The sequence below is a fragment of the Rana temporaria genome, assembly GCF_905171775.1.
Source record: "Rana temporaria chromosome 9 unlocalized genomic scaffold, aRanTem1.1 chr9f, whole genome shotgun sequence".
In the NCBI taxonomy this organism is placed as follows: domain Eukaryota; kingdom Metazoa; phylum Chordata; class Amphibia; order Anura; family Ranidae; genus Rana; species Rana temporaria.
The window spans coordinates 3,283-30,282 of record NW_024404482.1 but is presented as its reverse complement, the minus strand read 5'-3'; the positions used below and the strand labels follow the sequence as shown (position 1 = coordinate 30,282).

Here is a 27,000-nt window from a genome sequence, read left to right as displayed (position 1 = left end):
GATGGAAGAGATAGAAGAAATACAATGTAACCAGGGATGGAAGAGATATAAGAAATACAATGTAACCAGCGATGGAAGAGATAGAAGAAATACAATGTAACCAGCGATGGAAGAGATATAAGAAATACAATGTAACCAGGGATGGAGGAGATATAAGAAATACAATGTAACCAGCGATGGAAGAGATATAAGAAATACAATGTAACCAGCGATGGAAGAGATAGAAGAAATACAATGTAACCAGCGATGGAAGAGATATAAGAAATACAATGTAACCAGCGATGGAAGAGATAGAAGAAATACAATGTAACCAGCGATGGAAGAGATAGAAGAAATACAATGTAACCAGCGATGGAAGAGATATAAGAAATACAATGTAACCAGCGATGGACCTACATTGGCAGTTGGTAGTTCTGGAGACTCGAAGCTCCTCCTTCTTTATCCAGCTTGTCCAGAATGTCTCCATACAGAGCCGTCATCTATGGAGGTGATCGGATTTATTCATTAGTGAGATAACAACCTAACATTTCATTTACAATCCTCACCTAAGAAGACACAGAAGGGATCGGCTCCGGGGATCGGCTCCGGGGATCGGCTCCGGGGAGATCGGCTCCGGGGGTCGGCTTTGGGGGTCGGCTCCGGGGATCGGCTCTGAGGATCGGCTCCGGGGGATCGGGTCATTGCACTCCATAGAACCTCTTATATTTTATATATATATCCTCACCGGCGGACACTTTATTAGGTAGACCCGTTCAGTCGCTCGGTAACACAAATTGAAAATCAGCCAATCACACGGCAGCAACTCAATGCATTTAGGTACCTAGACGTGGTGAAGACAACTTGCTGAAGTTCAGAATGGGGGGGGGAAGAAAGGGGATCTCGGTGACTTTGAACGGGGGATGGTTGTTGGTGGCAGACGGGCCGGTCTGAGTATTTTTGGGGATTTTCACACACAACCGTCTCTCTGGGATTACAGAGAATGGTGGGGAAAAAAAGAGAAAATATCCAGTGAGCGGCAGTTGTGTGGAGGAAAATCGGCCATGCAGTCTATGAAACGTTGGCCTCCCCCTGGTGTGCGCTGCATTACCCTTCTCTTTGTCCCAGGTCTGTCGCAATCCTATAGCGCAGGGGTCTTCATACTACGGCCCACCAGTTGTTCAGGAACTACAATTCCCATCATGCCCAGTCATGTCTGTGAATGTCAGAGTCTTGCAATGCCTCATGGGATGTGTAGTTCCGCAACAGCTGGAGGGCCGTAGGTTGAGGATCCCTGCTATAGCGTATATAGAGCCGGTGATTCCAGTGACTGGACAGGCACTCGATCCCTTCTCCGATCCCTTCTCCGATCCCTTCTCCGATCCCTTCTCTGATCCCTTCTCCGATCTATTTCTGATCCCTTCTCTGATCCCTCCTCCGATCCCTTCTCCAGTCCCTTCTCCGATCTATCTCTGATCCCTTCTCCGATCCCTTCTCCGATCTATTTCTGATCCCTTCTCTGATCCCTCCTCCGATCCCTTCTCCAGTCCCTTCTCCGATCTATCTCTGATCCCTTCTCCGATCCCTTCTCCGATCCCTTCTCCGATCCCTTCTCCGATCCCTTCTCTGATCCCTTCTCCGATCTATTTCTGATCCCTTCTCTGATCCCTCCTCCGATCCCTTCTCCAGTCCCTTCTCCGATCTATCTCTGATCCCTTCTCCGATCCCTTCTCCGATCTATTTCTGATCCCTTCTCTGATCCCTCCTCCGATCCCTTCTCCAGTCCCTTCTCCGATCTATCTCTGATCCCTTCTCCGATCCCTTCTCCGATCTATTTCTGATCCCTTCTCTGATCCCTCCTCCGATCCCTTCTCCAGTCCCTTCTCCGATCTATCTCTGATCCCTTCTCCGATCCCTTCTCCGATCCCTTCTCCGATCTATCTCTGATCCCTTCTCCGATCCCTTCTCCGATCTATCTCCGATCCCTTCTCTGATCCCTTCTCTGATCCCTCCTCCGATCCCTTCTCCGATCCCTTCTCCGATCTATCTCTGATCCCTTCTCCGATCTATCTCTGATCCCTTCTCCGATCCCTTCTCCGATCCCTTCTCTGATCCCTTCTCCGATCCCTTCTCTGATCCCTTCTCCGATCTATTTCTGATCCCTTCTCTGATCCCTCCTCCGATCCCTTCTCCAGTCCCTTCTCCGATCTATCTCTGACCCCTTCTCCGATCCCTTCTCCGATCCCTTCTCCGATCTATCTCTGATCCCTTCTCCGATCCCTTCTCCGATCCCTTCTCTGATCCCTTCTCCGATCCCTTCTCTGATCCCTTCTCCGATCTATTTCTGATCCCTTCTCTGATCCCTCCTCCGATCCCTTCTCCAGTCCCTTCTCCGATCTATCTCTGATCCCTTCTCCGATCCCTTCTCCGATCCCTTCTCCGATCTATCTCTGATCCCTTCTCCGATCCCTTCTCCGATCTATCTCCGATCCCTTCTCTGATCCCTTCTCTGATCCCTCCTCCGATCCCTTCTCCGATCCCTTCTCTGATCCCTTCTCCGATCTATCTCCGATCTATCTCCGATCCCTTCTCCGATCCCTTCTCCGATCCCTTCTCCGATCTATCTCCGATCCCTTCTCTGATCCCTTCTCTGATCCCTCCTCCGATCCCTTCTCCGATCCCTTCTCTGATCCCTTCTCCGATCTATCTCCGATCCCTTCTCTGATCCCTTCTCTGATCCCTCCTCCGATCCCTTCTCCGATCCCTTCTCCGATCTATCTCTGATCCCTTCTCCGATCTATCTCTGATCCCTTCTCTGATCCCTTCTCCGATCCCTTCTCCGATCCCTTCTCCGGTCCCTTCTCCGATCCCTTCTCCGGGTGGAGGAAGGGGGTTGCCAACTTTTCTTTAAGCCAAACCTGAACACTTTAGCGGTCTGGGACACTTTTGGGTGCCCCAAGGAGAGTAGTAATGAGGTGCCCATAGTGTGCCGCAGCAAACAGTGGGTGATTTCTAGGCACCTTCGTTTACCGCCATTCCGGACGCAATTTTAAAAGCGTGGCATGTTGGGTATCTATTTACTCGGCGTAGCGCCATCTTTCATACTTTACAATACAATGAGGTATTATATTGTGTTTCTGTGCAATAAAATTCAATAAAGTGAATTTTTTATCTCCCAAAAAAAAAAATTGCATTTGAAAAATCGCTGCGCAAATTCCTGCGTGATATAAAAAATTGCAACACCCACCAATTTATTCTATAGGGGTTCTGCTAAAAATATATATATAATAATTGGGGGTTCCAAGGTCGCCACCTTTTCTTCAAGCCAATCCCAAACACTTTAGTGACCTGGAACACCTTTGGGTGCCCCAAGGAGAGTGGTAATGTAGCGCGCCGCAGCGAACGGTGGGTGTGGCCCAATTGCTCTTGCTGACATCATCGCCCTGCCCCCCCGCCCCCAGTAATATCGAACCTGCTCACAGCTCCGTGTGTGACTATCTTGCTTATCTTGCTTATTTGGGGAGCCACAGCCCGGTCTGAATAATGTGTCCCGGGGTTTTAGTCCGCCTGAAACCCGGACACATGATTCAAAACCTGGGCCCAGATTCAGATTCGTCTATCTATCTGCGGGCGTAACGTATCTGCGATACGTTACGCCGCCGTAACTTAGTGCGCAAGTTCCGTATGCAGAAAGGACTTGCGCCCTTAGTTACGGCGGCGTAACGTATGTTGTCCGGCGTAAGCGCGCCTAATTCAAATGGGGATGATGTGGGCGTGTTTTATGCAAAATCACTGTGACCCCACGTATTTTAGGAACGGCGCATGCGCCGTTCGTGAAAAAATCCCAGTGCGCATGCTTGAAATTATGCCGCAAGTCGTCATTGCTTTAGACGTGAGCGTAACTTACGTACAGGCCTATTCGCGAACGACTTAAGCAAAGGACGTAAAATTTTCAAAACTCGACGCGGGAACGACGTCCATACTTAACATAGGATACGCCTCATATAGCAGGGGTAACTTTACACCGGAAAAAGCCTAACGTAAACGACGTAAAAAAATGCGCCGGCCGGACGTACGTTTCTGAATCGGCGTAAATACCTAATTAGCATATTCATCGCGTAAATATACGGAAGCGCCACCTAATGGCCAACGTAAATATGCAGCCTAAGATACGACGGTGTAAGACACATACGCCGGTCGGATCTTAGGGAAATCAATGCGTAACTGATTCTATGAATCAGGCGCATTGATACGACGGCCCGCACTCAGAGATACGACGGCGTATCCGGAGATACGCCGTCGTATCTCCTTTCTGAATCCGGGCCCCGGACTGTCCGGGTGAATCCCGGACAGGAGGCAACCCTAGTTTTTTTTTCATGTAGGAGTGAAGTGTCCTGGGTGGCAAGTAGTTAAAAGTACAGGAAAGTAAGAAAGTACTAAGACTTCCGGGTGACAACGCTGCTGGGAAATTTTTCCAGCAGCGTTGTCACCCTATTACAGGGCGTGGGAAGTAAATAGGAACTCTACTGGCAGGATCAACAAGACTGGTAAACAATGGGATAGGCTGTACCTTGCTTTCATAGCTCCTCTTCAAAGATCCCAGGTAGTTGAGGAGTCTCATGGCCAGAGCACACCAGCGGCTGGTATCTGGGAGTTTCTTGAAGCTGTACTGGAATACCCCGTGGTTCCACGCCCGGGTCATCAGCCACAAGATCTCAATCTCTGGATAGTCCTTCTGAACACAAAAGTCGCACGTCAAGGTATTTTTTAGGCTGCAATTTATTTCAAATATTGCAGATGAATATTGTGCATTCTCCTTTAGAGCCAGCAGGTGGAGCTGTTGTCTACTTTTTTAGCGCTCTAGGTTTGCTATGCATTGCAATACCAAAATAAAGCAATGGCCCATATTCTCATAGAAGTTACGATGGAGTATCTCAGGATACTCCATCATATCTCTCTTTTTTGGCCCGTGTATCTATGCGACTGATTCTTAGAATCATTTTCGCATAGATACGCTTAAGATCCGCCATCTGTAAGTCACTTACACTGTCGGATCTTAAATGTAATTACTCCGCCGGCCGCTAGGTGGCGTTTACGTTCAGGTCTCATTTGTTTATGCAAATGAGCCTGATACGCCGATTCCCGAACGAATTCGCGGCGCGTAACCGTCGCTAACGTCGTTTGCGTAAGCGTAAGGTTACCCCTGCTATATGAGGGGTAACCTTACGCCAGTCCCACGTACGCCATGTTAAGTATGGCGTCGGGTCCGCGTCGTCTTTTCCCGTCGGGTACGTCGTTTCCCTAAGTCGTTCTTGAATACGACTTTACGTCAATGACGCACACGTCGGCGTCATTGACGTTTTCCGCCGAGAACTGGAGCATGCGCACTGGGCTATTTTAAGCCCGGCGCATGCGCAGTTCGTTCGAATCGGGGGCGCGCTTAATTTAAATAAAAGCCGCCCCCTTGGAGTTACGCGGGGATACGCCGGGCCAATTACACTACGCCGCCCCAAACTACGGAGCAAGTGTTTGGGGAATACGGCACTTGCTCCTGTAGGTTGGGGCGGCGGAGTGTAAATGGCTTACGCGACGCCCGCTCGAAATCTACGGGAATATGGCCCAATGTGTCTACAGCAGTGCTGGACAATTGGGGGGACTGAAGTGTGGCCCTTGACACCAACAAAGGGCCACGCATAATATTTTGTGAATGTAACGCTACAAGGGTTGTGAATGAAGCAATGGGAGGTGGTCAGAGACTATTAGCAGACCTCCCAACCGTCCTCCATTCCTCTGGGTGAGTTCTGCAGGGATGGACGAGGGGGTGACAGGTCACAACACCCCCCCCCCCCCTCCATCATCACCCACCCCCTAATGTGTGCAGTGGGGCAATATGTATAGGGGCAGTTGTTACATAGGGGGGGGTGTGTGTGTGAGGGGGATTTGTACAGAGGAGAGCAGAATGTATAGGGGGGACAGTGTGTGCAGGGGGGCAATATGTATGGGGGCAGCGTTACAATTTGTGTGTATGGGGGATTTGTACAGAGGGGGGCAGTGTGTCCAGGGTGGGGGCAATGTGTATAGGGGGGGGGTAAGTGTGCAGAGGTAAACTGGGGGAAGTGGGGGGGGGTAATTGTGCAGAGGTAACTTGGGGCCAGTGTGTGCAGGGTGGGGGCAATGTGTAGGTGGGGTTAAGTGTGCAGAAGAAAAGGGGGGGCAGTGTGTATGGGGGGAAGGAATTAAGTGTGCAGAGGTAAAGGGGGCATTGTGTGCAGGGTGGGGGCAATGTGTATAGGGGGGGGGTTAAGTGTGCTGAGAAAATAGGGGGGGGGCAGTGTGTAGGGAAGCACTAAGCATGCAGCGGGTCAGAGCCCCTCTATAGCGCCCCTCATTCCGGAGATGGGAGGGGTGTATATTAGTATATAGATATATTGTTATTATTAGGACAGATGACATCACAGTGTATGGTGGGCGGCACTCACCACGCTGGAGAGGATACAGAGGGCCTCCTGGTAGTAGTTCCAGGCCTCCTCCTGCTCGCCGTCCTCCAGCTTCACCAGTCTCTCCGGTAAGCTCAGCTTCACCAGGCTGTGCAGACACTTACTGAGAGCAAGAAAACAAAACTCACCTTTATATCTCTATATATATAATATGACATCATAGCTGGATTATTACATTGCAGCACATCGCAGACAACTCTCTTATTATATTATGAGGGTCCCTCATAGGCAGCCAGGAATACCCCCCCATTGTCCTCCTCAGAGGCCCACGGCCAGAGAAATATATATTACTACATTATTTGGCTGTACTGTACTGTACTGTATATATATATATATATATATTACTTTTTTTTTTGGAAGGGGCCCGGAGGTCCCCAGGGCCTCGGATGGCAACCCCCCCGTTTTTTTTAGCCCCCCCCGACCCCTCAATTTGCGGCAGCAGCACCCCCCAGCGCTTCTCAATTTGTGGCAGCCACCCTGCTTCTCAATTTAAGGCGGGCAGCCCCCCCCCCCCCCCCGATTCTCTGCTCCAGGGGGCCCATGCCTGAAGCTGTGTAAGGGGCCCCATAATTCCTGATGGCGGCCCTGTGGACGGATGTTTATTGATAAAAGGTGGAGTTCTTCCCCACAGACAGGGCAGATAGTAGGGGTACAGCTGACAGTAGGGGTGCAGCCGACAGTAGGGGTACAGCTGACAGTAGGGGTACAGCAGACAGTAGGGGTGCAGCTGACAGTAGGGGTGCAGCTGACAGTAGGGGTGCAGCTGACAGTAGGGGTGCAGCCGACAGTAGGGGTACAGCTGACAGTAGGGGTACAGCAGACAGTAGGGGTGCAGCTGACAGTAGGGGTGCAGCTGACAGTAGGGGTGCAGCTGACAGTAGGGGTGCAGCCGACAGTAGGGGTACAGCTGACAGTAGGGGTACAGCTGACAGTAGGGGTGAAGCTGACAGTAGGGGTACAGCTGACAGTAGGGGTGCAGCTGACAGTAGGGGTACATCTGACAGTAGGGGTACAGCTGACAGTAGGGGTACAGCTGACAGTAGGGGTACAGCCGACAGTAGGGGTGCAGCTGACAGTAGGGGTGCAGCTGACAGTAGGGGTACAGCTGACAGTAGGGGTACATCTGACAGTAGGGGTACAGCTGACAGTAGGGGTGCAGCTGACAGTAGGGGTGCAGCCGACAGTAGGGGTGCAGCTGACAATAGGGGTACAGCTGACAGTAGGGGTACAGCTGACAGTAGGGGTGCAGCTGACAGTAGGGGTGCAGCCGACAATAGGGGTACAGCTGACAGTAGGGGTGCAGCCGACAGTAGGGGTACAGGCAGTAGTCATGTACCAGACCCCATCGGGTGAGCTGGGGGTGTCCTCTCCTGCTGCTGACTACACAAATACTAGTACAGCCAGTCCTGGTGACTGACATGATTATCAATAGTAACCCTACACACATATATATATATATACAGGGCTTTTTTTCTCACAGATAAGGGGCAGGAACTCCGACCTTCATCCTTATTTTCTGCTCCCTACCCGCCCCTGAGCACCGTTCCTTGGTTCCACCTCCTACCGGCCTCCAAGGACCGCCCATTTTAGAGAATACAGAACCAAGTATCATTTTTTCTACTAAGTGATTTGTCTGGAATTTGTTAATGATAACAAAGAAAGACAGTAAAATAGATCCCCCTTCAGTGAGCAACAATAGACCCCCAGCAACAGTAGACTCACCCCATCAAAAATAGAGCCCCCCCACACAACAAACTACCACCCCCAGCAACAACAGACCCCCGGCAGCCACAACAGATGTCCCAGCAGACTGCATTAGTAGACCCTCCAGGAGGCAGCAACAATAGACCTCTCCCTCAACGGTAGATCCCTCCCAGCAACAATTGCTCCCCCCCTAGAAACATAAGACACCCCCCCACTACCAACAATAGATCTACCCAGCAACAAGAGACCTCCACACAAAAATAGATGCCCACCAGTGACAATAGATCTCCCAGCAGCAAGCATCAATAGACCCTTCAGCACACCCCTTTACCCCTTGCTGGGGGTGTCGGAACTGCGTTCCCACGGAAACAAAGTCCTATATATAATTATATATATATTATATATACACACACACACACACACACGTTCAGAGTGCAGGAATAGGACACACAGGGCCGGATTCAGCAAGGATTTACGCCGGCGTATCTATACATATGGCACGTAAATTCAAAGCTGCGCCGGCGTATCTTCTTTCTGTATTCAGAAAGCAAGATACGCCGAAATTAGCCTAAGATGCGACTGGCGTAAGTCTCTTACACCGTCGTATCTTAGGGTGCATATTTACGCTGGCCGCTAGGTGGCGCTTCCGTCGTTTTCGGCGTAGAGTATGCAAATGACCTAGATACGGCGATTCACAAACATACGTGCGCCCGGCGGAATTTTTTTTACGCCGTTTGCGTAAGGCTTTTCCGGCGTAACGTTGCTCCTGCTTCTATGAGACGTACGCAATGTTAAGTATGGACGTCGTTCCCGCGTAGAATTTAGAATTTTTTTACGTCGTTTGCGTAAGTCGTTCGTGAATAGGGCTGGACGTAATTTACGTTCACATCGAAACCAATACCTCCTTGCGGCGTACTTTGGAGCAATGCACACTGGGATATGTATGCGCCGTTCGTAAAAAAACGTCAATCACGTCGGGTCACCACCCATTTACATAAAACACGCCCCCTCATCCTCATTTGAATTAGGCGCGCTTACGCCGGCCCCATTTATGCTACGCCGCCGTAACTTAGGAGGCAAGTGCTTTGTGAATACTGCACTTGCCTCTCTGATTTACGGCGGCGTAGCGTAAATACGATACGCTACGCTGGCGTAACAATGCGCCCGGCTACCTGAATCTAGCCCACAGTGTTGGGTGGGTATTGTGGAATCGCACCTCAGTCTGGACACATCCGGGGGGTCCACCTTCTTTAGCACAGATAAGGCTCCCTGTAGGGCTTTCTTGCAGATGGATGGATAGTATGCGGGGGATTCCATGGACAAGGCTTTGGGTGGGAAGAATAATAATACAAAAACACAATTATTCCAGGAACTGACGTATCACAATGTGTATGATGTGTGTAAACGCACAGCGGTGATGTGTGGACGTGCATTGTGGGGAAGGTTTGGGTCCTCAGTCAGGTAGGTACTATGTAGATGTTGGTCATAGGTAAGAATACCCCGGCAGGCTGTAACGTGTGGTCAGCTTACAGTGGAAATGGATAGAACCGTTGTCAAGTGTTCTTTTTTTCCTACTGACTTCCTGAACTTCCCATGAGAGGAAATATCTCCAAATCAGGGGTCAGGTGTCCCCAGTGGAAGATTTTATTCCTGTTCCATTGTGTCACAGACAGGAGTCTGAGCCATTGCTGGAGACTATGTGAAGACAGAGGTGTCACATGGCTGCTCTGGAGACAGACGGCTGCTCTGGAGTCATGGAGGAGCTCAGAGGGGTGCTGAGGGCACAGGGGTGCACTGGAGACATGGAGGAGCTCAGAGGGGCACTGAGGGCACAGGGGTGCACTGGAGACATGGAGGAGCTCAGAGGGGCACTGAGGGCACAGGGGTGCACTGGAGACATGGAGGAGTCTGAAGGGGTGCTGAGAGTACAGGGGTGCACTGGAGACATGGAAGAGTCTGAAGGGGTGCTGAGGGCACAGGGGTGCATTGGAGACATTGAGAAGTCAAGACAGGCGCCGAGGGCACAGGGGTGCACTGGAGACCTGGAGGAGTTTAGAGGGGTGCTGAGGGCACAGGGGTGCATTGGAGACATGGAGAAGTCCAGAAGGGCGCCGAGGGCACAGGGGTGCTTTGGAGTCATGGAGGAGCTCAGAGGGGTGCTGAGGGCACAGGGGTGCATTGGAGACATGGAGGAGCTCAGAGGGGCACTGAGGGCACAGGGGTGCACTGGAGACATGGAGGAGTTTAGAGGGGTGCTGAGGGCACAGGGGTGCATTGGAGACATGGAGAAGTCCAGAAGGGCGCCGAGGGCACAGGGGTGCACTGGAGACATGGAGGAGTCTGAAGGGGTGCTGAGGGCACAGGGGTGCACTGGAGACATGGAAGAGTCTGAAGGGGTGCTGAGGGCACAGGGGTGCATTGGAGACATGGAGGAGTTCAGAGGGGCGCTGAGGGCACAGGGGTGCACTGGAGACATGGAGGAGCCCCGAAGGGCACAGGTATGCACTGGAGACATGGAGGAGCCCAGAGAGGCGCTGAGGGCACAGGGGTGCACTGGAGACATGGAGGAGCCCAGAGGGCACAGGGGTGCACTGGAGACATGGAGGAGCCCAGAAGGCACAGAGATGCACTGGAGACGTGGAGGAGCCCAGAGGGGCACGGAGGGCACAGGGGTGCACTGGTGACATGGAGGAGTTCAGAGGGGCGCTAAGGGCACAGGGATGCACTGGAGACATGGAGGAGCCCAGAGAGGTGCTGAGGGCACAGGGATGCACTGGAGACATGGAGGAGCCCCGAGGGGCGCTAAGGGCACAGGGGTGCACTGGAGACATGGAGGAGTCCAGAGGGGTGCTAAGGGCACAGGGGTGCACTGGAGACATGGAGGAGTCCAGAGGGGCGCTGAGGGCACAGGGGTGCACTGGAGACATGGAGGAGCCCAGAGGGCACAGAGATGCACTGGAGACGTGGAGGAGTTCAGAGGGGCACTGAGGGCACAGGGGTGCACTGGTGACATGGAGGAGTTCAGAGGGGCGCTAAGGGCACAGGGGTGCACTGGAGACATGGAGGAGTCCAGAGGGGCGCTGAGGGCACAGGGGTGCACTGGAGACATGGAGGAGCCCAGAGGGCACAGAGATGCACTGGAGACGTGGAGGAGTTCAGAGGGGCACTGAGGGCACAGGGGTGCACTGGTGACATGGAGGAGTTCAGAGGGGCGCTAAGGGCACAGGGGTGCACTGGAGACATGGAGGAGTCCAGAGGGGCGCTAAGGGCACATGGATGCACTGGAGACCTTTCCCTGGCACCCAGACCAGGGCTCAAGTCCTGCGGGAACGCGTGGGAACGGAGTCCTTGCACTTTTTTCACAGCAGGAACGCAGTTCCCTTTGCAGGACTAGAGCAGCCGAGCCGCCCGAGCCGATCCTTCACTAAGCGGCGATGCCCAGCTCGAGTCACTGTCAGGGGCAGGCGAACCTTAGTAATCCTTTATGTTACTGGCCGCTTCCTGTATATGGATTCATCGGGTAGTGTGCGGGTATTCCGTCACTTCCTGTATATGGATTCATCGGGTAGTGTGCGGGTATTCCGTCACTTCCTGTATATGGATTCATCGGGTAGTGTGCGGGTATTCCGTCACTTCCTGTATATGGATTCATCGGGTAGTGTGCGGGTATTCCGTCACTTCCTGTATATGGATTCATCGGGTAGTGTGCGGGTATTCCGTCACTTCCTGTATATGGATTCATGGGGTAGTGTGCGGGTATTCCGTCACTTCCTGTATATGGATTCATGGGGTAGTGTGCGGGTATTCCGTCACTTCCTGTATATGGATTCATCGGGTAGTGTGCGGGTATTCCGTCACTTCCTGTATATGGATTCATGGGGTAGTGTGCGGGTATTCCGTCACTTCCTCGATGCCGCAATGTCTCCTGGGAGCTTTTGTCATTGTTCCCAGGAGACATTGCAGATGATTTAGAAAGAACTTGCAGGAGATATTCAGTGACTCACATGCAATGGATTCCAGTATTTTGGCGTCGAGGTTGGGCATCCCCCACACATACTCCAGCACACTCTCCAGCGCCGGATCATTCAGCTTGGCTCGGGCTTCAAACTCATAGAGGACTAGGAGGGCCTCAGAGTTGTCATTGGAGAATTCTCCTGTGAAGGAGACACAACTCAACTCCAGGCAGAGATAAAAGACACCAATCAATGCAGCTCTCTAATCAATAATACAATGGGGACACTAGTTCTGGTCACCTGGGGGGTCCCCACAGAATTCACTTAATTTGCAGGGATTTCCTCCCACTTCCTGTCTGGCTATGGGACAGGAAGTGAATGGAGATCTCTGAAATGGGACACAGATGGTGAAACAAAATCTAACAGGGGTTATAACCCTCCTGTACGCTATTCAAAAAAAGTTCTACTTTAAGAAAGTGTTGTGCAGCACTCACTATATCAGCTGCTGGGAATGGAAAGCAGGGAGAGCTGAGCTGCTGTGAAGGAGGAGCAAGGAGAACTTAGCTGCTGTAAAGGTAAAGCAGGTAAAGCTGGTCTGTTGAGGAGGGAAAGCAGTGAGAGTTAAGCTGTTAAGGAGGGGGGGGGGGGGCAGGGAGTGGTCAGTTACTGAGAAGGAAAAATAAGGGGGAGCAGGGAAAGCTGATCTGCTGAGGAGGGAAAGCAGGGAGAGCTGAGCTGCTGAGAAGGGAAAGCAGGGAGAGCTGAGCTGCTGAGAAGAGAAAGCAGGGAGAACTGAGCTGCTGAGAAGGGAAAGCAGGGAGAGCTGAACTGCTGAGGAGGAAAAGCAGTGAGAGCTGAGCTGCTGAGAAGGGAAAGCAGGGAGAGCTGAACTGCTGAGGAGGAAAAGCAGTGAGAGATGAGCTGCTGAGAAGGGAAAGCAGGGAGAACTGAGCTGCTGAAAGGGGAAAGCAAGGAGAGCTGAGCTGCTGAGAAGGGAAATCAGGGAGAGCTGAGCTGCTGAGGAGGAAAAGCAGGGAGAGCTGAGCTGAGGAGGAAAAGCAGGGAGAGCTGCGCTGCCGAGTAGGGAAAGCAGGGAGAGCTGAGCTGCCGAGTAGGGAAAGCAGGGAGAGCTGAGCTGCCGAGTAGGGAAAGCAGAGAGAGCTGAGCTGCTGAGAAGGAAAGCAGGGAGAACTGAGCTGCTGAAAGGGGAAAGCAGGGAGAGCTGAGCTGCTGAGGAGGAAAAGCAGGAAGAGCTGAGCTGCTGAAGAGGAAAAGCAAGGAGAACTGAGCTGCTGAGAGGGAAAAGCAGGGACAGATGAGCTGCTTAGGAGGAAAAGCAGGGAGAGCTAAGCTTCTGAGAAGGGAAAGCAGGGAGAACTGAGCTGCTGAGAAGGGAAATCAGGGAGAACTGAGCTGCTGAGAATGGAAAGCAAGGAAAGCTAATCTGCTGAGAAGAGAAAGCAGGGAGAACTGAGCTGCTGAGAATGGAAAGCAGGGAGAGCTGAGCTTCTGAGAAAGGAAATGAAGGAGAGCTGAGCTGCTCAGAAGGGAAAGCATGGAGAACTGAGCTGCTGAGAAGAGAAAACAGGGAGAGCTGATCTGCTGAGAAGGCAAAGCAGGGAGAGCTGATCTGCTGAGAAGGCAAAGCAGGGAGAGCTGAGCTGCTGAGAAGGGAAAGCAAGGAAAGCTGAGCTGCTGAGAAGGGAAAGCAGGGAGAGTTTAGCTGCTGAGAAAGGAAAGCTGAGTTGCTGAGCTGCTTAGAAGGGAAAGCAGGGAGAGTTTAGCTGCTGAGAAGGGAAAGCAGGGAGAGTTGAGCTGCTGAGAAGGCAAAGCAGGGAGAGCTGAGCTGCTTAAAAGGGAAAGCAGGCAGAGTTTAGCTGCTGAGAAGGGAAAGCAAGAAGAGCTGAGCTGCTGAGAAGGTAAAGCAGGGAGAGTCGAGCTGCTGAGAAGGAAAAGCTGAGTTGCTGAGGAAGAACTGAGCTACCTAAAGTAAAATTTAAAAATAAATTTATCCACAGTGCCTGCAGCTATAGAGGTCAGTGAGGGTTTAGGATTTATGTAAATACTTGAACATCTATAGCTTGGCCATTGGTTCGCTGTATAGTAAATGTCCACTCATGAACATTTTAGCTTTTTTATTTCTTATGGGAACTTTTACTTCTGGGAAACTTACAGGACAATTTTCATATAACAATATATAAACAGGATATACCTGTAGACTTCATAATATTCCATATCTCCCGACATAAGGCAATGCTTTCCAATGAATTGGCGAGGAACTTTACCTGTACAGAGAAGAGAATAATGAAACTTTACTAATACAGGGCTGAAAAATTGCTTCATTTAATTGAAATGAAAGATATCCTATAGCAGCCTTATATCACAAAAATCTAATAGCAATGCAATACCAAATATAAAAATGTCATTATCATTATCAAGAGGAACCAGGAACGGCGGGTGTAAGTAGATTACATTCCAGCTTTAGGATCCCTGTCCAGATTTTTTCCTATCCAGCGCTATTAGAGAGATTTCCCCTCACTTCCTGTTCTGCTGACAGCCATTTCGCCAGACAGGAAGTGAGGGAAAATCTCCAACAGGGACCCAGACAGCAATAAAAATCTGACAGATGTCTCAGGATTCACTTAATCTACTAAAGAAAATCATTTTTTTTTTAATTTCTGTCTGCAGATTTTCTCTTACTTCCTGTCTGGTAAAATGTTCTCCCCAGGACAGGAAGTGAGGGAAAAATCTCCCTGAAGGGGCTCTGAATAGCAGGAAGAACCCAACAGGGGCTCTAATCCTTCTTCACTCTAATAGAAAATGAAAACAATTATTTGGTTGGACACATTTGTAGGTAGATTCAGTAAGAGTTAGGCCGACTTATCAGTAGATAAGCCGACCTAACTCAGAATCTACGCCGACTTATGTTTAAGCGTATGCTCAAACAGAGATACGCTTGCGCCGTCCTATCTTAGATTGCAATATTTTGGATGGCCGCTAGGTGGCGCTTCCGTTGCGGTCGGCGTAGAATATGTAAATGAGTAGATACGCCTATTCACGAATGTATGCCCGACCGACACTGTACTTTTACGCCGTTTACGTAAGAGATAGGCCGCGTAAAGTTAGAGCTAGGCCCTATTGGAATAGTAATGTCAAGTATGGCCGCCGTTCCCGCGTCTAAATTAGAATTTTTTACATCGTTTGCGTAAGTCGTCCGTGAATCGGGATTTACGTCGTTTACGTCCACGTCAAAATCAATAGGCCCGTGTGGCGTACTTAGCCGCAATGCACACTGGGAAATGTAGGCGCCCGGCCCATGCGCAGTTCACAAAAAACGTAAAAAACGTAAGGTCAAGCTCCATTAGAATACAACACGCCCCCCTCAAACACATTTGAATTAGGCGCCCTTACGCCCGCCGATTTAGGCTACGCAAATCGGCTTAGCAGGTAAGTACACTTAGCAGGTAAGTACATTGTGAATCATGTACTTGCCTAGCTAACTTACGGCGGCGTAGCTTAAATGCCTTAAGCTACGCCGCCGCAAAGTTAGGCATAGGTACCTGAATCTAGCTAATAGACTTTTGACTCTTCCACCTATTATAGCAGTGGCGGTGCATCCATAAAGGGCGCACAGGCGCCCCCACCCCCTCTCCTGCCACCTGTCTATCACCATAGATAGATTCATGCATTGTATGAATCTATCTATGGTCGCTGCTGCCACCCCCTATTCAGGGGCCCGGCCCCTTTTCGGGCGCCGGGCACCTGAATTACAGAGGCAGGGTATTTTTTGGAAGCCCCTGATTAGAGCCATAGGGTCTAATAGGCGTCCAAAAAGGTGAACAGCGGGAGCCATGCTGGGCGCTCTCTGTTCACTCAGCGTTGTGTTAGGAAAGCAAATAAATTGCTTTCCTAACACTGACCTGCCTCTCAGCCAATCAGGTGCTCGGGTCTGTTACCTGTCAACTGAAACAACAGACACTGTGATTGGAACCTTGATAGAGAGTGTGATACATTTGCCTATATGTCTCAGTTTACTGCTCCCTGCTAGCCAGGTTATTGATGTGCTAATGTCCCCTCACTATTTCTAAAGGTTAATTGATCTATTGTGTTGTGTGAAGGAGAGCTGGGTTTAAGTGGCTTGTGTTAATTATTCTGATTGCTTCATTGTGGTAATTATCTCTCTATATGCGGGGTCGAGCGGTCTGGTTGATGTATTCAGTACAGCTAGTGCTCAGCGTCATTGATGTCATTGTCTAAAGAAAATGTGTTTCAGCATCGGCCCCGTCGTGTCTGCCTATAATCTGTATGGAAGCCCCAGTGTGAGGGGGGCGGAGATTTGTCATTGTAACAGTTTTGGAAATGACATATAAGCTGTGTGTTATAACATTAAAGTCTGTGTTGTTCAAGCAGTAAGCTGGTTTCATGTGTGGCTTTCTGGGCGATTCCAGGGATATCCCTCCTCGTGGAATATTGGGGTGATTTTCGTTATGGGAAGAAGGGAACGTTGACGGGGATATCATACCGATACCGTCACAATTGGTTGGTAGCAGTGGGATTTTTCCCTTCTATTCCCCTTCACACCCGGATTCCAAGCAGACACTGGAAGAACTACTGGAAGTTCGTGGAAGGATTGCTAGCAACAAAACCAAGCGGGTCATCATAGCAGAATCAATGGAGCTAGACCAGGAGGACGGGATTGCAGCAACGCCAGCAGTACAAGAGATGGAGACACCAGTGATTCAGGAGGAGGAATCGCCAGCCAACAAGCTAATGAGAGAGAAGCTAGCGTGGTTCGGCCCGAACCCAACGCCAGATGTGGTACTGAAAGTGATGGACATGTTAGTAAACGCAGAACTACAGAAGGATAAACAAATAAGAGACGCAGAGCTACAGGAGGATAAACAAATAAGGGACGCAGAACTACAGAAGGATAAACAAATAAGGGACGCAGAGCTACAGAAGGCTAAAGAAATAAGAGACGCAGAGCTACAGAAGGATAAACAAATAAGGGACGCAGAGCTACAGTTAAAACTGGCAGCAGTCCAACAAGCAGCCGCACCTTCTACGAACAGTGAGTACAGCACAGCAGATGCAAGGAAGATTCCGTTTAGCGCTTTTAAAGCTTTTGATGAAAAGGACTGTGAGATTGATAACTACCTGGCGGATTTTGAGCGACAATGTAACCTGCACCGAATAGCTAGAGGAGACTGGGTTGCAATATTGTCAGGCAAACTGTCAGGCAAAGCTTCTGATGCTTTCCGGACCGTGCCAGATCAGGATATTCATAGCTACGCCCGGGTTAAAGAAGTGCTCCTGGCTCGTTATGCAGTAACCCCAGAGTCCCACCGACAGAAGTTCAGGGACTCACGCAAAACCACGAAAGACTCTTATGCGGAATGGGCATGCCAATTGTCCCGGTCGGCCTCTAACTGGGCTAACAGCAGCCAGGCCACCACCGCAGAGGACATTTTGCAACTAATGCTCCTGGAGCAATTTTACAATCACATCCAGACGGACGTCAAAGATTGGGTGAGAGATCGCAGGCCCATGACTCTACCAGAGGCCGCGAAGTTGGCGGATGAATATGCAGATACTCGCAAGACGAACCAGGTCACACCACAGGAACAACCTCCACCACAAACGGTGCCCTCACACCCACCAACCGCTAGATACCAACCTCCTAACAGACCGGTGACATCTAGCCCTCGCTATCATCGCCAGGAGGGCAACGAACAACGCTGCTTCCGGTGCAAACAGCTGGGTCACTTCAAGCAGAATTGCCCCATGAATGACAACACCAGGTCAAATTGGTCTCAACCTGGGTACCGCCCACCAGCAGCAGCCCATTGTGTAGACTCGGCTTGGGATCCAAAGGAGCTGGGTCAGGAAGAACCATTGGGCACCCCTTACGAAGCCCTCATGGTACAATCTGTTATTACGGACAACAGGGAACACCATTGTCAGCTGGTCATGGGCGACAGCCCTGAGCCGGAGGGGCCCTGGAGGGAGCTGGGCAGAAAGAGGCACCGCCGGCCACCCTTCAAGAAGAAGAGGTCCTGGAAGCCGTATAACAAGCTGACCTGGGAGGAGAAGAAGCGACTGGAGGAGAGGGAGTCGCAGCGGGCGTCCCAGATGCGTGCCGAGATGTTCGCCAAGGGCCCACCGGTGGCCCCTTACACCACCACCCAGTTCCTGATGATGAAGGACCACGTGGAGAGCCTGCAGGACATGAGCAAGCAGGAGCTGATCCGTGAGTACATAGAGCTGGAGGAGTGCATAAGCCGCATGGAGGAGGAGAACAACCACCTGAGGTCACAGCAGGCTGACCCCCCCAGGCTCCATGAACTGGAGATGGAGCTGGAGAAGCTCCAAGAGGAGAACCGGCGGCTGCGGAGGGAGCAGGGGGTGGCTGACCTTATGGGGCTCTGAGTCCCCTCTCCCCCCCCCCCCCCGGACTCTGAGCACCAGTGCTACAACAAATATAACTTTTTCTTTTTATGAATCTCCTGGGATTGTCACTTCAGAGCCATAACCTGCCCCCTCCCATAGCGGGACACCTAGACGGCGGCGCACAGACCCATTCGCTGTCTTCACACTGACTTCTGGTGACTTTGCAGATCGCACAAAGACTTGGGGACTGACCGGCGTGTGATCTGACGACCCGGTGACATACCTGAGTCTGAAGCAGTTGCCAAGGGAGGTCAGTCATGCCAAACGGAGTTAACCTCTGACTAATAGCTCTGAACCCGTCAACCCTACTGGACCAGGGAAGGTCCAACCGGGTTTGCCGGAGCAGGGAGCAAAAGGGGGGCCATTGTGATACATTTGCCTATATGTCTCAGTTTACTGCTCCCTACTAGCCAGGTTATTGATGTGCTAATGTCCCCTCACTATTTCTAAAGGTTAATTGATCTATTGTGTTGTGTGAAGGAGAGCTGGGTTTAAGTGGCTTGTGTTAATTATTCTGATTGCTTCATTGTGGTAATTATCTCTCTATATGCGGGGTCGAGCGGTCTGGTTGATGTATTCAGTACAGCTAGTGCTCAGCGTCATTGATGTCATTGTCTAAAGAAAATGTGTTTCAGCATCGGCCCCGTCGTGTCTACCTATAATCTGTATGGAAGCCCCAGTGTGAGGGGGGCGGAGATTTGTCATTGTAACAGTTTTGGAAATGACATATAAGCTGTGTGTTATAACATTAAAGTCTGTGTTGTTCAAGCAGTAAGCTGGTTTCATGTGTGGCTTTCTGGGCGATTCCAGGGATATCCCTCCTCGTGGAATATTGGGGTGATTTTCGTTATGGGAAGAAGGGAACGTTGACGGGGATATCATACCGATACCGTCACAGAGAGGACGGGAGAAGACATCGAGGAACGTGGAGGACGCCACCGTGACCCGCTGCGAGACAGGTAAGTGCCGGGTGATGCACACTGGCAGCATTTGATGGGGCACAGTAGCGTCAATTGATGGGCACAATGGCAGCAATTGATGGGGCACAGCAGCGGCAATTGATGGGCACACTGGCAGCAATTGATGGGGCAAAGTAGCGGCAATTGATGGGGCACACTGGCAGCAATTAATGGGCGCACTGGCAGCATTTTATGGGGCACAGTAGCAGCAATTGATGGACACACTGGCAGCATTTTATGGGGCACAGTAGCAGCAATTGATGGACACACTGGCAGCATTTTATGGGGCACAGTAGCAGCAATTGATGGACACACTGGCAGCATTTTATGGGGCACAGTAGCAGCAATTGATGGACACACTGGCAGCATTTTATGGGGCACAGTAGCAGCAATTGATGGACACACTGGCAGCATTTTATGGGGCACAGTAGCAGCAATTGATGGACACACTGGCAGCATTTTATGGGGCACAGTAGCAGCAATTGATGAGCACAATTGCAGCAATTGATGGGGCACACTGGCAGCAATTGATGAGGCACACTGGCAGCAATTGATGGGCACACTGGCAGCAATTGATGGGCACAGTAGCTGCGTTTGATGGCACAGTGGCTGCAATTTATGGGCACAGTGGCTGCATTTTAAGGGCACAGTGGCTGTGTTTGATGGGCACAGTGGCTGCAATTTATTGGCACAGTGGCTGCGTCTGATGGGCACAGTGACTGTGTTTGATGGGCACAGTGGCTGCAATTTATGGGCACAGTCAATGCTGTATCCTGGCCTAGGCCAACAAGGCCCAGGCCTAGGGCAGCACTTTACAGGGGGGCAGCACGGAAAGTGTCCCCTCCGACTTGCGCTACACTGTTAGGCAAATTAGTTTAGCACCCCCATAAATCGGCCGCACTGCTTCCAGTATGTGGGCGGTTGGCATTCTGCAACTGTGGGGAGGGGTCGTCGCTTCAATTTTTTTTACCATCCCTGTCCCATTGCAGAGATTTCCCTTGACTTCCTGTCCCATAGCCAAACAGGAAGTGAGAGGAAATCTATGCAAATTAAGGGAATCCATTGCCCCCCCCCCCCCAGGCCATCAGAACTAGTGTCCCCACTTGAAAATTTCAGGGTGGGTCTTAAACCGCAAGGGGTGTGGCCTTGACAGGAAGGGGTGGGTCATATTTAAATTAGGGGTGCATGAGTTTAGTCAGGCCTAGGGCAGCACAAAACCTAGATACATCCCTGCGCATAGTGGCTGCGTTTAATGGGAACAGTGGCTCGGTTTGATGGGCACAGTGACTGCGTTTGATGGGCACAGTGACTGCCTTTGATGGGCACAGTGGCTGCATTTGATGGGCACAGTGGCTGCAATTTATAGGCACAGTGGCTGCAATTTATAGGCACAGTGGCTGTGTTTGATGGGCACAGTGGCTGCAATTTATGGGCACAGTGGCTGCGTTTGATGGGCACAGTGGGTGCAATTTATGGGCACAGTGGCTGCGTTTGATGGGCACAGTGGGTGCAATTTATGGGCACAGTGGCTGTGTTTGATGGGCACAGTGGCTGCGTTTGATAGGCACAGTGGCTGCAATTCATGTTTTTTTCCCCGCCAAAAAATTTTGAGCACCAGCCGCCACTGTATTATACTATGCCCAGGATTGATACAACATACATTTCCTTTATAATTTTAGAAGAGATTTCTATTGTGTGGTAACATTAGGTGTTATGTTGTGTGAAGATGTCATTTATATTTTTGTTTCCTATAGTTATTATTTGTGTCTGTCTGATAACATGGTGACTGTGCCGGCTCTTGGTTTGCATGTTTGTACAAGCATCCCTTTGATGAATCCGGTTGGTCCTCGGTGGTGTATGGCTCCATGCTGCTATAGACTGTCACTTATCTCTATTCCATGAGAGTCCTGAGATGGTGAGAGTGAATAAAGAATGAATACGCTACGAGAAAGCAAAGTTCTTCAATGTACAGTGACTGCGGCTCAGGAAAAACTACACCATACAGAAAAACCTCGGAATGCGAGAATAATTCATTCCAGAAACATGCTTGTAATCCAAAGCGCTTGTATATCAAAGCATTTTTTTTTTACAGGGTATAAAAGAGAAGAGAGGCGCCTCTAAGGCCCCGTACAGACGACCGAACATGTCTGCTGAAACAGGTCCGCGGACCAGTTTCAGCAGACATGTTCGGTCGTCTGTACAGCCGAGCGGACAGGATTCCAGCGTACATTTGCCCGCCGGGGTGCTGTCGAACAAAAAGGGAAGCCGTGTCTATGTTGAGGAGTCTGCTGGTCTGGGTGACCAGGATAACGTGCAGAAGTACTGCTACAGAGAACCAGGTGGGCTAGCATTTTCTGTTTGCATATGATAGAGAAGAACCCCCAGCGTGGGAAACCTTTGATTAAACTTTTTTTTAATTTTTTATATATTTTAAGGGCATGGTAGCCCATTTTTAGTAAAAAGGCAAAAATAAAAAGTTCAATCAAAGGTTTCCCACGCAGGGGGTTCTTCTCCATCAAATGCAAACAGAAAATGCTAGCCCACCTGGCTCTCTGTAGCAGTACTTCTGCACGTTATCCTGGTCACCCAGACCAGCGGACTCCTCAACATAGACGGCTTCCCTTTAGCATCTACAGCAGTGTTTCTCAACCTTTTTCCAGTCAGGGCGCCCTTGAAAAATATTTTCAGTCTTGAGGCACCCCTGTCCAAGACTTGGTTCACGTCGCTGTGTGTTGCGGAACACGCGCAAAATCGCGCTCGTTTTTGACACACAGACAAATGCTCTGCTCTTTAGGGGTGCCATTAATTCTTAATGGTGCACCATCCATTGGCAAACATGAGTTGCTTTTGTTGTGGCACAATTTAAAAAAAGGGTCAGGGACTTCTTTCCCCGCATTACTGCGGGTAAGGAATTGAATGGGCTGCCTTACACGCAGCACGCATCCACACAGAACCAAGAGCTTGTTCACATGTCAGGCTGGAGGGGCAGTAAAACCACATGGTTGAGCTGTTTTTACCACCCCCAACTTTTGCCCCTTTAGCTGCAGAGGCAACAGCTGGGGGTGTAAACATGCTGTGGCTGCAGCTGGAGGTATACCCAGGGTGATTGGGGCTGCACTGCAACTACCCCGCAACTGTGTGCATTGCATTTACAGGCTTAAAACAGGTGGTAAGGAGGCAAGATATGCCTCTTTACTGGCTGACAAATGCCCCTGAAAAGCGATATGAACACAAATTGCTTTTCAGAGGAGCAGCAGTCCTTGCTGCTATCTCGAACAAGCCCTACAAAAGTAGTTCTGATGGTACAGGAATAGGGGGGTCAGGATTAAAAGTAACATACATACAGACAGATGCGCACGCACACAAACAGACACACGTACAAACACACACAGTGTGTGTGTTTGTACGCGTGTCTGTTTGTGTGCGTGCGCATCTGTCTGTCTGTATGTTACTTTTAATCCGACCCCCCTATTCCTGTACCATCAGAACTACTTTTGTCACACACACACTAACAGACATGTGTACACATGCACACATACACTGAAAGAAGAACTGTCAGAGCTGCACAACAACCAATCAGATCCAGAGTGCTGTAGCCATGAATGGAGGATGTGGGGTGTCAGTGACTGTGACAGCTGGTTATTCATAGTAGAGCCCCCCCTCACCACCTTACCCTTGGTCTCGCAGTCAGCGCAGTACTTGTTGTCCTCCTCCCTCAGCATACGAGACAGGATGGCCTGGTGCTGCTCATTCAGCTTCAGGGCCTTTTCCCTCTCTGAGCGGGTGGCCATGTCTGCGGGCAGGGGAGCAGTGTTGGTCACGGTGGCTCTACTCTTTCTTCTTCCCCCTCAGGGAAAAGCGCGCCAGGCAGAGTTCAGGATGGTACCCACGGCTCTCACGTCACAGAAGCAGTGCGTGCGTCCGACCCTCCCATAGCAACCGATGACGTATTCGGTTGGCAAGACGCGGTCGGGAGGCCCGCACAGCCAGCACAGCTTCCCGAGTGCCGGGAAGTGAGTTTTACACAGCGGACCGGCACCGCTGTAAAGACAAATGCCCAGCAGTAATGTTACAATATTTGGGGTCATTTTGCCGCGGCACACCTGGGGACTCCCCACGGCACACCAGTGTGCCGCGGCACACTGGTTGAGAAACGTTGATCTACAGCTCTGCCTCTTGCAGTAGCCAACGTTCTGGCTGTCTCCTACAGCCTCTCTGATTTCTGGAGACCTCCTGTCTCTTACAGGAGTTGTCTCCAACTGGGAGCCATGAGGTCTTCCTACACTCTCATTATAAAGGGCTGTGCTCACCTGAGCACACACCCTGCTGGTAATGAACAAAGTCTGGATACAGGGTTGGAGATTCCATCCCACCCCAGACACTGTGGAATCTCCAAACCACAGAGCCCCGTTTCAAAATACCAAAACCTGGAGAAAGCTGCACAAGCAGTCTTCTCCAGTCCACATCTACGCTCTGTAGAGTTGCACCCAGCAAATGTGCATACCCTGTGTCCATTTTAACACCATCTCTACTGGGACAGAGCCTCGCTCTGCCACAACTGGTATAAGGAAGTAAAGGATGGGGTGAGGTTAACCCCTAGGTATTTTAAGGAGGTACTCTCCCAGTTGTAAGGGAATTCAGACTGCAGATGGCGAAGTCCCGTCTCAGGGATGTTGAGCGGGAGGACCATGGATTTGGATTATTTCTCTATCTGATTAATATATCATGCCGGTAAAAAGAAAACCCCGGGTGAACCTTCACATTTTGCAATTTCTTTGGGGAGTGCGGCTCCCTGACTCTGACATGTGTGTTTTCCCATTTTCATCTGAATGTTCTACCTTCTCTGAGTGCTCTGCGGCCTGCCTTGCCATCTCCAGGTCCAAAGCTGCCGCCATCAATAAACACGACTTCTGGGCCACAAGCACCGTCTTGTCACAAGGACAGAACATGGAGATCTGAGAGAAAAGATAAAAAATATCATCAAAGCTGGAATCTACGGGAGTTTTCTACCTTTGCTGTCCCCAGGGTACCTTGTATGAAAGAAGAAAGGAATCTCTCATCAGCGGGGGGCGCTCCCGAGCACCGACAGCCACATTCCATGCTGTTGGCATTACAGAGACATCAATATATTAGTAATATATTCTAAAACGATACAATTCTAACACTCCCTTGGGGCAGAATCCGTGTCCCCAAACACTCCCCTGGGGCAGGACCCGTGTCCCCAAACACTCCCCTGGGGCAGGACCCGTGTCCCCAAACACTCCCCAGGGGCAGGACCCGGGTCCGCAAACACTCCCCTGGGGCAGGACCCGGGTCCTCAAACACTCCCCAGGGGCAGGACACGGGTCCCCAAACACTCCCCTGGGGCAGGACCCGTGTCCCCAAACACTCCCCTGGGGCAGGACCCGTGTCCCCAAACACTCCCCAGGGGCAGGACCCGTGTCCCCAAACACTCCCCAGGGGCAGGACCCGTGTCCCCAAACACTCCCCCTGGGGCAGGACCCGGGTCCCCAAACACTCCCCCTGGGGCAGGACCCGTGTCCCCAAACACTCCCCTGGGGCAGGACCCGTGTCCCCAAACACTCCCCTGGGGCAGGACCCGTGTCCCCAAACACTCCCCAGGGGCAGGACCCGTGTCCCCAAACACTCCCCAGGGGCAGGACCCGTGTCCCCAAACACTCCCCAGGGGCAGGACACGGGTCCCCAAACACTCCCCCTGGGGCAGGACCCGGGTCCCCAAACACTCCCCAGGGGCAGGACACGGGTCCCCAAACACTCCCCTGGGGCAGGACCCGTGTCCCCAAACACTCCCCTGGAGCAGGACCCGTGTCCCCAAACACTCCCCTGGGGCAGGACCCGTGTCCCCAAACACTCCCCAGGGGCAGGACCCGTGTCCCCAAACACTCCCCCTGGGGCAGGACCCGTGTCCCCAAACACTCCCCTGGGGCAGGACCCGTGTCCCCAAACACTCCCCTGGGGCAGGACCCGGGTCCCCAAACACTCCCCTGGGGCAGGACCCGTGTCCCCAAACACTTCCCTGGGGCAGGACCCGTGTCCCCAAACACACCCCTGGGGCAGGACCCAGGTCCTTAAACACTTCCCTGGGGCAGGACCCGTGTCCCCAAACACTCCCCTGGGGCAGGATCCGTGTCCCCAAACACTCCCCTGGGACAGGACCTGGGTCCCCAAACACTTCCCTGGGGCAGGACCCGTGTCCCCAAACACTCCCCTGGAGCAGGACCTGGGTCCCCAAACACTCCCCTGGGGCAGGACCCGGGTCCCCAAACACTCCCCTGGGGCAGGACCTGTGTCCCCAAACACTCCCCTGGAGCAGGACCCGTGTCCCTAAACACTCCCCTGGGGCAGGATCCGTGTCCCCAAACACTTTCCTGGGGCAGGACCCGTGTCCCCAAACACTCCCCTGGGGCAGGACCCGGGTCCTCAAACACTCCCCTGGGGCAGGACCCGGGTCCTCAAACACTCCCCCTGGGGCAGGACCCGGGTCCTCAAACACTCCCCTGGGGCAGGACCCGGGTCCTCAAACACTCCCCTGGGGCAGGACCCGGGTCCCCAAACACTTCCCTGGGGCAGGACCCGTGTCCCCAAACACTCCCCTGGGGCAGGACCCGTGTCCTCAAACACTCCCATGGGGCCCCAAACACTTTTTATGACAATAACTTGCATATTAGCCTTTATAATGAGCACTTTAGATTTCTCCCATAGACTTTTCCAGGGTGTTCTGCGGCTTTTTTCGAATTTGCCGCGAACACCCCAAATTGTTCGCTGTTCGGCGAACAGGCAATGTTCGAGTCGAACATGAGTTTGGTTCGAACTCGAAGCTCATCCCTACCCATGAGGCATAACAAGACTCTGACAGCCACAAGCATGACACCCAGAAGCAAAGGCATGATGGGACTTGTAGTTTTGCAACAGCTAGAGGTCCGCTAATTGCATATCCCTGCCATAGATGATAGGATCCCCAAATTTTGACCAGTGGTGGGGTGGGACTTCAGCTACCTACCCCCCAAATTTGGACCCCAGGTCGCCGAGCTAAGACCCTCGAAGCCGATCGTTTTTTTTTTTATGTTCATGGCAGGTGAGGCTCTGCTGCCTCCCCTGACGTCCATCCACTGCTCTAAGACATCTCCCTGACCCCGTGGCCCCCTTCTCACCAACTTTCCTGAACCAATGAGCCTCCTCGATTCGTTTTTCATGCAGCCCGCTCCATGCCAGATGCTCCGCAAGCTTTTTGTGAGCTGAGGAAAGATAGAAATAATACAGAGTACAGCGTCAATAAAGCGGATCTTCACTGCATCTGAGCGCCACAAACCAAAACACTGGGGTAGATTCAGGTAGCAATTATCCATAGATACGCAGCGTAATTGCTTAGTTGCGCCGGCGTATCTGTATTCAGAAAACTCGATACGCCGACTGCAGCCTAAGATATGACTGGCATAAGGC

General features: G+C 51.5%; 1 protein-coding gene across 1 annotated transcript; it reads right to left on the bottom strand.

Moving 5' to 3' along the window:
• Nucleotides 1-313: 313 nt before the first annotated feature.
• Nucleotides 314-26,795, bottom strand: TEX11 (testis expressed 11; the record flags this gene model as incomplete). Its single annotated transcript, XM_040334457.1, has 9 exons — nt 314-479; nt 4,547-4,711; nt 6,456-6,576; nt 9,394-9,502; nt 12,182-12,331; nt 14,343-14,415; nt 24,378-24,494; nt 24,570-24,640; nt 26,712-26,795. Coding segments are annotated over 9 exons (977 nt in total), but the record flags the coding sequence as incomplete, so codon positions are not given.
• Between the last annotated feature and the right edge of the window lie 205 nt (nt 26,796-27,000).